Source organism: Bombus bifarius, unplaced genomic scaffold (genome assembly GCF_011952205.1).
Source record: "Bombus bifarius isolate JDL3187 unplaced genomic scaffold, Bbif_JDL3187 scf7180000008190, whole genome shotgun sequence".
NCBI classification, from domain to species: Eukaryota; Metazoa; Arthropoda; class Insecta; order Hymenoptera; family Apidae; genus Bombus; species Bombus bifarius.
The window spans coordinates 1017023-1029345 of NW_022884499.1; the positions used below are offsets into that span (position 1 = coordinate 1017023).

The window sequence follows — 12323 nt, forward strand, 5'->3', positions numbered from 1 at the left end:
TTAGCAATGGCCTTGGGGCTGGCTACCAACGATTTTTCATGTTGCGCTTCGTCTTAGAAAAATAATAGAAAGGTATCCATCAGGAAAGCACAAATAAACCGGGCTTACATTGTAAGTGTGTTTCCATCGTGATGAGAATTAATGCTAATTCATCCCCCTGCGTCAAGCTTACGATGAAAATGTCCTATTATCAATGTGAGATTTACTCGATGAGTTAGAGAAATTTTAATTTATATTTCTCTACGTCTTTGAGATTCTTTTCAAGATCACATCTTTTCTCGTATCATGTTTCCTCCTTTTGTACAGAAATTTCTTATTTCAACCTAGATATGCCTATCTAGGATTCTCGCGTTAAAAACGATGGCCATACTATTACAACTGTTGACCAACTTCCATGGCATGGATCTAACCACAGATAGCTATCACAGATAAATTGAGGTTCATGGTTAAAAAATGGCAAACCTTGATCGAAGCTAACGTCGATGTGAAAACCACTGATGGCTATCTCCTTAGAATCTTCTGCATTGGTTTCACTAAGAAAGATCAACTGAGCACCAGAGGAACGTGTTACTTACTTACAGTTTTCCGCATAGTACTTTATCAAGAACATCTATACGATTTGTTAACTGATGAACAGCGAAATCAGTATATTGTTCATATTAGAAATGACAGTAAAAACATTAAGACTTCCGGGCTCCTAGACAATGAAACGAAAAATGCAATAAAAGCATTAAACTGTTTAACACAACGATCTTTAGGACGCGCAACAGATGATGCTACAATGAACGCGCAAGAATAGCCGAAATCACGTGATATTCGCCTTTTGCATGTATAATATCTGTATGAATAGTGAAAAATAGAGACTACGGTACGAGAACTTGGAAACCCCGGGTCTCCTAGTTTGTAGCTGGCTAAGTTAACCACGACGCCACCGTCACCTCGCGTCGCCGTCCGTTGATATCCCTGTTCCACAATCCTCTTTTCGGTCTGGAAGTTCCGGTGCCACGTATCAACATGGTAATTAAGAACAGTACAACGTATAATATCAGTGCTCAACACTAACAATATCAACATAATTTCCATCGTAATTAAATCCGTTACTTGGGAACTTCAACTTGTGACATTTTAATAAATTCCATTACCTTTAATATAATGGAATTAATACATAACTTTTCAATATAATATCCTCGATAAATTCTGTATAAAGCCGCACCAAATCTCATTGGCAATTAATTTTTTAAGTGCTCACTAGAATAAGTAAATACGATTATTAAAAGTCTACTCTCTCTATTACGAAAATTGCTTGTAACTGCTTTAAGTAATATAGAATTTTGTGATCAAACATATAATTATAGATGTCTAATAATTTCTTTTTTTACTTAGTTTTTTCTTAATATTTTTTGTGCGATAAACCAATATATTAACATTGAAACGAACGATCTTTTCAAAACAGGAGCACAGATTTATTTAACTTTATGATTCATAGCATATTACAGACATTTCGTTACTTATACGCACTTAAACCTCGAAATTAAAACTTTTCCACCGAAGATCTATCGAAGGAGCATACTCGACACTTTCCCAACACGTCGTATATTACATTAAAATCCATTAAACCTTTTCATCCAGCCTAATCCCGAGAGCCATTAGCATACGAGTCGCTAAAAATATCCTCAACACAGCTATCCACTCTCCGAAAGTTAAACATCCGCGGAGCACCTTAGATCCAATTCATCACATCGTTCGAGCTTCCCGATCGATTCTTCTGCTTCTTTTTGTTCTGGGTCCAGGCTGTTCCATGATTCGATGCGTCTTGATGTAACCCGACAAACGGTGCCCGTTATTTATTCACGTTCAAAATAAAAGTTTCCATTTTACTGCCACACGTTGCGTAAGTCTATGAAAGTTCGTTTCGATCTATTGAATAGAAATCGATTTTTGGATGCAAACGGATGGAACTGTTATTATTATATAGTTAATTGTCTCGTATGAAATAAAAAAGATCATATAATATTTTTTTATAATAGTCCCTTAATATTACAATATGGTATTTCTTTGATATAATTACTTTGTCCCACTTGATTGCTGAAATGTCACATTATGGGTTATGTTTGATTCGATTGACTTAAGTCTGTCACCTCATTATTGGAATTGCAATTCTGCTATGTTAATGAATATTGGCCAAAAAGAGAAAGAAAAGGAGACTGGAACTTCAATCGAAATCAATATAAAACTGCGTGCTTAAATATTTTATCGAATAAATATGTTTCAGAATTTTTAGTCAAGAAACAGATAATTATTATATTGTACATAAAATTAATTAAAATTTGATTTTGTTTTAGAAATATCTACAACCATTAAAGAGCCCCGAAAATGCAGGTTTGGTGGACGCAGCGACGGTGGACGAAATCTTCTATCAGGTAAATTACTAATTTACAGTTTAAAGTTTATACTAAAGAATAAATACGATGTTTTCTAAAGTCATAATTAAAACAAATCATTTGGATTTAATTCACAAAGATAAATTTTGGAATCCCATGTTGAATATCAAATCGAGAAATTTATTCATAGATTTCATAATTATTTAAATATAATATCATAATAAATAGATGTTGAGCTAATTGTATAACGCACCAGAATTTGAATATTTGAAGATGTTAATAGAACAGTAATCCTGTGCGAAAATATTATGATAAAAATTGGTAACGCAGTATTCGCACGTCCGACCATATTCGATCATATCCGATCATCCGTGTCATTCTACTTACAATAAATTCCGTGAAACTCAAAGGCTATAGAATTCGCACGAATAGAAAAAGGTGATAAAAGAAACTATACGAAATTGAAATCTGTACGCGTAAATTCCTTTAACACGGTTTACCCGATCGATGTGTGGCCACCACGACTTTCCAATTAACTTGTTAAACCGTTGGACAAGCGTGCACTTTTCAACCTTTGACTTACAATCTCCGTGACGGAAAGAACAATTGTTAATTATTTCTTAATCGATAGGACATGAACGTGAAAGGATAATACGATGCTACGGTGTAACAAAACAAATAGGATACCTTGCTATTAAACGCTAACAACGTGAATCAATACAACTACTAGCCTTGTCAAATACAACGTTGTATTCCAAATTACGAGATAATAAACGTTTATTATAGCTTTATCAAGAGGAATGAAATTACGCGTGGTGTGGTATGTTCAAACGACAGTCACGTTTTACAGCATGAAGCAGCGGACTGAAACTTCGTTATAGCTGAATATCAAGAGTTCGATAGAACCCCTACATTACTATCTTTGAAGTTTAATATTTCACGCAACTTTCCGTTTTTAATATCTTGTGTCGGAAATGTTAGGGTAAGTTGGGAAAAGAAAGTTTGTACGTTCGTGTTTCAGATTCCTTCTATTCTCAACCATCATGAAGTGTTCCTGGAGGAGTTACGTAAAAGACTGGATACTTGGGAGCTTAAGCAGACCATTGGCGATGTTTTCCTCGATGTGGTATGTTTTCTTATTAAACACATCACCATTTTGTTCAACTAAAATTTTAATTCGTTGTTATGCTTCTTCTGATTCATATTATTTTACCTACCTTCTTAAAAAGTATATATTGAGTTTCTTGGAATGTTCCTGAAAAACAATGTTTCTGAAAAAAAATTGTCAGGGAAGTTCCTGAAAAAAGAAACGAAATTTTAATCTATTCCATTCCATAAAGTTACATTCAAGTTGTTTACAATGGACACGTTTCGAAGAACCGAATGCAATGACCATTCTAATTCGATAACGCGCGTTGTATATCAGAGATTATCTTCCCACTTGTTATTCATTATTCGCTGTCTTTTCTGTAGTTCACCAAGGCAGTCGTCCTGGAAACGTACACGCTTTTCCTTGATAATTGGAAGTCCGCGAGGAAGGCGATAAAAACGACTTGCCAAGCGAAACCGGCATTCGCGCGATTCCTCGAGGTATACCAACTATCCTTTTTCATTTTCTCTGTTCCTATTAACATTTTTATTTTCTGCATTGTTAATACAGTAGCTTTACCTTCATTATATTTTCCTTCTCCCTCCCCGCATAAATTCCTTAAATTCAACGAAACGAATTACAGTCATGCAAGTTTGCGTCCGAATATTTAACCATAAAATTCTTCCACGTTCTTCTTTTTTATGTATTTGTGCAAAATGCATAAAATGCACATAGTATGCAAAAGTACGTAAAATATCCAAGAGGTACCATATAGTATTGAATCGTTATAATATTTTGTGGATAAAACAAATTTTTGCTTATATTCTATCGTTTTAACTGTGTTCATAAAAGTTTGAATTTGCGCAAATATTCACGGTCTAATTATAATATTTTCCTATTCTCACACATTTCAAGTTGCCAGCTTTACACACTTCCTTCTTTTTCCCAAAATTGTAAACCTTTATGTACTCAATAAAACTAATTTAGACAGTTTGACAAGAAATATTCAACCATGAAATTCTTCAATATCCTTTATATTTTCAATATTTTTCCATACACTATATTTCTCTATTTCGTTTATACTAATCTGATAAAATTTGGTAATTGGTCAATTACCCCTTTTTCTACACGATAGGCAATGGAACGGGAGCACAAAGGAAAACTTGGGCTAGATCAGTTATTGATCAAACCGGTGCAAAAGATACCACGTTACGAGTTACTGATTCAGAGGTTGTTGAAGCACACCGATACCACGCATCCGGATTTCGAGTTGCTCCAAGCTGCTCAGAAGGAAGTGCACGAATTGGTCGTAAAGATCAATTGCACGGAAAGGGAGTCTCTCGAGTGGGAGCAACAGCAAAGTACATTGAGGGAGGTTCAGGCGCTCGTCGAAGGACTCGCTGGTATCGTGACAAACGACAGGTGAACTTACTTTCTTTTATGATCTACGTTTATTTATGATCAGACACATTTTGGGGGAAAATTGAGTGAACCAGAGACAAATTGTTTGATAAATTTGTTAATATTGAGGAGGCTGCCACCCTAAAATTTTCTTTCAGAGGGTTTAATCTGTGCTGTAATACCAACTTCTGCATGATGTTTGGTTCTTTAACAAATACGACTTATAATTACCAAACGAAGTATAGATAATTCCTTGTAACACAGACTGAGATATTGATTGATAGTAAGAAGAATGTCAAATATGAACAATTAAATGAATTAATAAAATAACTGTATCATTTTTTTATGTTAGCATATATATGTATTTGAAATATAGAAATTTTTCATAGAAATGTAAAATATAATGAGCATATGCAGATACAATAGAGGCAGATATATACTGTTATTATATAACAGCTACTCTTTGTCGACAAGTTTTATATTTAGAAATATTTATAAAATGATTTTGTACGTGCCAGATCAACCACGATCTCCACGCAATTAAAAGGAACATATTTTATACAACAGATAATAGTCAATATTCCGAGGGCAAGAAAGCTTCAGAAATATAAAAAAGAAAATATGAAAAGTAGGAAATCAATTAAATATTACGCCTTATTAATAATGTTAGAAATATTGCTTTATTTTCATGGATTTTTCTCTACGAAAATTAATTTTCTACAATTTGTAGAATATGCATACGATTTCAATTTAAAATATCACAATTGAGTATTATGACCTTTTAAAAATTATCTAAAAATATTCGAATCGTTTCTAAATAAAATATGAAACATATTTTTACGTTTAATATCATAATAGTCAAAGCAACGGTTGAAAAACGGTTGAATGTTTTAAGAACGTTTTCAAAACGTTTTTATACTTAATTTAGATATCATTTATGAACTCGTATTTTTACATGATCCGTGAGAAAATAAGGGGGAAAAAGATTGAAAGAAGTTTAACGCACAATAGAGCTTTCATCGAATAGCTGCGCGTAAAACGTTGCACTCGCTTCAGCATTTCATGAACTATTCAAGCTTTAAACGCGTACACCGTATCGATTACCAATAGCGATGCGTGTTGCGATAGAAATTGCTATGAAAACAAAAAAATTCATCTGAATTGATGCGTCTATTTTTGTCGTAGAGCTTTCGTACGCCACGATCTTGTCACCATAGCCTCGAACCAAGGAACCAGAAAGGAACGTGCCCTATTTTTGTTTTCCGATTTGCTTGTTATCACTAGTATCAAGAGGAGAAGCGGGACAATCAGAAAACCATCGACGTGAGTGTGTAATTGATTTGTTCAAATTGTTTAGAAAAATCTAATACTTATATTGTTTCGATTACTATGTTTAAATTCTATGTTTATTCTGTATCACTCTATTAATTCATAATTTATGATATACTTATTAATATTATAATTGATAATATTATAGCAAAAATAGTAGAGAAATGTCACATGTTTCTTTTACATAATATGTATATTGTGAACGTTATGTACATTTATATTTTTATGAACAGAACTGAAACAGAAGATTTTTCCATCTACTAAATATTATGATTATTTTATGTTAGACATTTTATATATTTTTTTATATATTCTGTACATTTTTGTTGTGTTTTCTATTTTCATGTTAGTTGTCAGATATCTTTTATTATAAATATACAATGTACACGGTTGTTTCTTATATATATTAAATTTTTTCTAATATTTTATCATTTTCTACATATGCATTCGTTTTCTGTCAGAAGTTCCTGTCCAAATAGTCTGGTTGGCCTATTGGAAGCAAATAAGTACAAAATGTTAATGAGAATACCGCTGGACGACCTAGAAGTTATGAAAGGTAAGCAAAAAGAAACTGCTAAATTCTTTAATACTATAATATTAAAAAATGCTACAAAAAAAAAAAATAAAATAAAATAATTCCATGGTTAGAAATTACATTTTATTTCCATTAGCCAAAGATGAAAACCTGAGGCGGATGGCTCGTGAGGTAGACCATCTTCGAGAAGACTGTGCAACGTTGACTCAGCTTCAGGAACTCGCAGCTACATTGCATGGTGCGAAGCAACAATTAGAGGATCTTATCAAGGATATGTTGGGTCAGGCACAACGTCAATTAGCTGAAAGGAACGCAGCGCATTCGCAGTTGGCTTGTCTGGAATTAACGCTTAACACTCAGTAAGTAACACGTCTTTCACATGTCATATCATTACATCCTACGTTAAGCGTTTTAGAATACCTAGTATTAAAATGTCAAGAAAAATTTAATAAACACATTCACATTTTATCATTGACGTTTGAATCGCTTTTATTAGATGTTACTTCACTTTGATCACCACAAAATTTATTCTACTCTATCACATATAAAAAGCTCCTTCATTGAACCAATCCCATAATTTACGATAGTTAGATCTTATACAATTAAACATACACAATCTTTTGGAACCTTTTTATTTTGTATCATTTATATTTTTTTGTATACATTAATGTTAGTGGTAGAGAAAAATGATTTATACGAAACCTTTGATTGTTGATTTAGCTATGTTCTTCACTGTATATTATGAACACTAGTACTACGGACGACTAAAGTTTAAAATTTGCTCCAAACAAATTCAAATGAAAGGTATATGAAAAAGCACGTAATGCAAGCGAAGGAAGACTACCGAAATATTCGATAAAAATTCAATAATTATATTTTACTATTAATACGTAAATCATTGTATTAAAGTTTCATTAGTCTGATCATCTCCGACTTGACTGTAACCCACAATACGAAAAGATTTTTCATAATCCATGAATTCTTCCTAATTTACGATAGTTCCTATTGAACGAGTCCCGTTTTCCCATTTCACTGCGTCATTTTCCTCGCGAAGTTCGAGCTCGTATCTTCGCTTGCAAATGTGATTTACCTAACATTTCTAACAAACAACGTCGCGAATGAAAGGACAACGAAGGAATGTTTCATTCGAAGCTGCATGGTGACAGTTTATCGAATGACGACATTCCATCCATTAGCGGTTCACAAAGCGGTATAGCCTCACAATAAGAGTATTTTTGCGCCTTATTCGCCTCACGTTTCTAATCCACGTGCATCGAATCATGCCCAATAAACAACGTGACATCAAGTGGCTCGTATGACACTAGTCTCAAGTATTATATTTGCAGGGCTGGAATCGAGAACATTTCCGTAATGTTCACAAAGCCGGACAAAAGGGCCAGCTGGGAAGAGAGCTTCAACGAGGCTAAACAGAAGTTAGGTGAGTTGTCCCGCGACTATAGTGGAATTCACGAGGTTTACTTAGTTAGAGACATTGAAAGACAACACTTGCTACGCTAGTTAACTCTCAATTAGTGTCATAAGGACCAGGTCGCTATTGTATAAGTAATAAATAAAGAATTAATTAGTAAAGAATTTAGTTGACAGCTGGTCTTGCGTTGTAGGGATTTCAAAAACATTAAGAAGAAAATAAGGGGGAGGGGGAGATTAAAAGAAGTTGAAGACACAGTAAAGCCTCCATTAAATAACTGTAAGACGTGTGAAAGAAAGTGTATCATATCTCCCAGCAATGTGACCCGCATCACACTAATTGTGGATAATCTATTGTAGGGTTTTCTTCTCTCATAGTTCAGACAGTTAGGATTGATATGTGAGTGATACGTATTTGGTCTCGGTCACTTTAGTTTTAATATATCACGTCTCAGTCTTTTTCTTCTCGATGTTTACAAACTGCGGACATCGAATTAGAACCACTCATATTCCACTTTCTATTCTATTCAATTTCCACTTCTTTTTACTTTTCTTCTTAGATTAATATTGAACATTTGAAAAATAGATGAATTACGTTCATAAGTGTATTGCAAAGAAATGACATTGTATTTAAGTAGATAAGTAGGTAAATAGGTAGTGAATTTAGAATAATAACACAAAAATAAATAAATATCTTTGGACAATCAAAACTCGTGAAACCCACCATAGTCCATTCCAGAACGCATACATTTCTGATCAGTGTCGATGTGTCTCGACTTACAGCATTGTCCGCTGATAGGAGACCCTGCCCAGAATTTGTGGGACCTCTGCCAATTCGAAAGACTCGGGCTGGCTTGCAGTTCACCTGTGCTGCGCCTACATTGGCCAATGGACAGGGTTCCAGGGACGTTTGGGTGTGCAACAGCGATGGTTACGTGGGTCAAGTCTGCGTGTTGAGTCTCACCCCGGAACCACCACAAGTGACATCTTGTAACGGAGTCTGCAACGCAAGAATCCTATGTGTCGCGGGAATTCCAGCGTGCACTCAAAGGTGAGATTCTCTGAGATTCTTTGTTCGCGAAGGCTGGGGGTGTGAGTTGGGGCTTTCACTATTTGGATTCTTGCGGTTTCTGTTGCTCGAAGCTTCTGGGTGTGAGCTGGTTGTGGGACTTCTGGGAACATGTTTTGTCTGTATATTGTGTTTAAATCCAATTAATCGATGGAATATTGTATTCCAACTCCAGGATTGCATTTGTGGAGTGAATTTATTATATGGTGTTAGGTTGTTTCATAAATTCTGTTGTCTTCTTATTATTGGTTTTAAATGTCTACTTTTTAAATTAGCATTTAACTTTTAATGTTTATTTTCTATTATGAATAGAAAGATGTATGTGTCGCATACTATTTCTATCTGCAAATTTCAAGAAGATTGACAGGGCGGTGAAAGGATGGCAAACGAAAGGCCAAGTTAAGAGTTGAAAAGTTCGCTTCAAAGTTGATTTTCGTAGTCCTGAAAAGGAAATCTTGACAAAATTCTAAATCGCAGATATTTTATAATTTAGGAATAGGAAAGTTCATTTCTAAATGGGAACGGTTGATAAGAAACAAAGAAAAATATACTAATGATTGAATTCATAATTCTTCTCTATAATTCCATATCAAAATTGGCTAAAAAACGACAAAAGCTATGAAATGACCTAATATTCTCATACCAAAAGTGGTGTCAATGTTTGTCAAATATTATTAATATCTTATCATCAGCTTAATATATCTATCCAACGAAATGTGACGATGTCTGAAAGTTTCAAGCAACATGGAAAGTACATATTTAATTCAGAGAGGTCCTTGAAAAAAGAAAAAGAAAACGGTTAAAATGATAAGGAATTTTAAAGGAATAATTTTTTTTGTAATACTTTGTAGGCTAGTAGAAAGGGACCTTATTTTATTTGTATTATATTTTAGATCGAATTCGTGCGTGACTAACAACATTTCATTCGCGAACAGTAAGAGCGGCATAAGCATCTCGGTCCAGGATGTCGATGCCAGTGGCGGGAACATACAGTTAGATAGGTAATACTCTTGACTGAAAATTTGAATCGGAACGAAGTAGTGTTGTATAACGAGGAGTCAACTCGTAAAAGCGAATAATAACTACAATTTACTAAAATTACATACAATCGAGATTATATTATGAAATTCATCTATATGTATGTCAAGAATAAAAATTCTAACCAGGAATTCCGTCACTTCTTACATTTCCATCATGATTTTGAAAGTGATATTAATTATCGGTTGATTTCTTGTTATAGAATATTTTACGATATATTATGAAATCTTTTATATCATTTTACATATGTTAAACATTCATTATGATATGATCATATATCTATTTTAAAATAGTACTAAAAGTAGGCTCCTTTTGATGCTATTAAAAATATATTGATAAAAGAATAAGCAATTTTCACATACATTATCCACACTTCGAAAATTTGTTAGATAATTATTCCGCATTGTAATAAAATATTCTTAATTAATTATTAATATATAAAATCAGTTATTTATAATATTAGATATAATTAAAAAATATACTTTAAGTATTATAATTTTAATATAATAAATGTTATTATAATAAAATTTCATATTATTTTACGTTATAATAGAGAGTTTCCTTTATAATATATGTATATTATGCAATTTCTCGCTATAGGTACATATCTTTTTTAAAATCATTTCTGTAAAATTAATATTTTTTTCCTGCATCGATTTAACAACATACGACAGGAGCTTATTTTTAGAGAAACTTTTAGTACATTATTCTATATCATTAGTAGTATGCTTCGTCATTAATCTAAGAAAGCTGTTTTGCAGTAGCTCGAGCTCCGACGACTCGGACTCGGACGACATTCCATGTGCAGATACGGGTAGCCTGGCTTTGAGCAGCGACGTTCCGAGTATTGATAATGTTACAACGGAAGAAGACGTTAACCAACCAACGATGTGGCTGGGAACCGAAGATGGATGCATACATGTATACAATTGTAACGACAATATCAGGATAAAAAAGAACAAAGTGAAAATACAGCACAATAGCAGTGTGCATTGCATCATGTAAGATTTTTCAAGTTTCCGTTATTGATCCTAATTATATTTATCAAACAATCAATTTCTAATAATTACTTTTTTACAAAAATTTATAAATTTTTTAGAAAAATTACAAAAATGTTTAGATTATTATTATTTTCCTCGGTCTAGATATATTTGTTTCCTTTTCTTCTACAATCTTAATAATATTTAATATTTCAGATATTTGGATAATAAAGTGTTCGTGTCACTTGCTAATGGAGACATCACTGTCTATTCTCGAGATCACAGTAAGTTCTATATCTCTATTATAATATATATTTTTCTAAATTAAATTCATAAAAAAATATAAACTTTGTACTAATTGAACAATAAACTCAATAAAACATTGAATCACATAACAAACAACGATTTAAAATAAATTATGCGATTTCTTCAAATTTTTAAGCGTTCTGTAAAAAAATCTTTAGCGTTTATAACACCCTTGTAAGTCAAACATTCTCAATATAAATATCGTTTAATTATAGTGGGTGGTTGGAATACACCCGACCCAACGACAGTATCGGTAGGCACAGTGGCTTCTCCAGTTACGAAAATGCTTCCGGTATCCGGGAAACTTTGGTGCGGGTGCCACAATTCCGTAAAAATCCTCAACACCCACTCGCTAGATATAGAACACACTTTCGCCGTTAGCAACGACACATCCCTGTCGGTTTCGTGCATGGCAAGTTCCGGTGGGCTAGGAGTCTGGATTTCTTTGCACAATAGCGCCGTGCTGCGATTGTTCCACTCTGGTAGCTATGAATGCTTGACGGACATCAATATAGCACCAGCCGTCACCAAAATGCTTACTAGTAAGTTTCTACGTATCTTAATCTTTTAGATGAACAAGATACCTGTGATAGCTTATTATCCTTATGTTAGACATATTTTTAGTCCTTCGTAATTTTACGATGATCCGTACGCGACATATGTTTCGTTTCATTTCTTTCATCTCTAAGATAGAAAACATAGTCTTTTTCATTGAAATGTCGTTCAATCAAAATATTTTTATCGACATAGATGCAATATTGATTAC

At 33.4% G+C, this 12323-nt stretch overlaps 1 protein-coding gene across 11 annotated transcripts in view; it reads left to right on the plus strand.

Moving 5' to 3' along the window:
* The window catches only part of LOC117209689 (rho guanine nucleotide exchange factor 17), a 70360-nt gene that overhangs the window by 51340 nt on the left and 6697 nt on the right, over positions 1-12323 (plus strand). For 3 of the 11 annotated variants that reach the window (XM_033451950.1, XM_033451953.1, XM_033451951.1), the window contains exons 10-22: positions 2343-2420; positions 3403-3507; positions 3855-3971; positions 4607-4893; positions 6058-6195; positions 6663-6757; positions 6873-7095; positions 8083-8174; positions 8948-9215; positions 10127-10234; positions 11033-11272; positions 11468-11535; positions 11773-12099. In XM_033451950.1, the coding sequence (XP_033307841.1) occupies positions 2343-2420; positions 3403-3507; positions 3855-3971; positions 4607-4893; positions 6058-6195; positions 6663-6757; positions 6873-7095; positions 8083-8174; positions 8948-9215; positions 10127-10234; positions 11033-11272; positions 11468-11535; positions 11773-12099 (2146 nt within the window). The remainder of the gene's footprint in view (positions 1-2342; positions 2421-3402; positions 3508-3854; positions 3972-4606; positions 4894-6057; positions 6196-6662; positions 6758-6872; positions 7096-8082; positions 8175-8947; positions 9216-10126; positions 10235-11032; positions 11273-11467; positions 11536-11772; positions 12100-12323) is intronic. The other 8 variants (XM_033451955.1, XM_033451957.1, XM_033451954.1 and 5 more) reach the window with 6 other exon arrangements.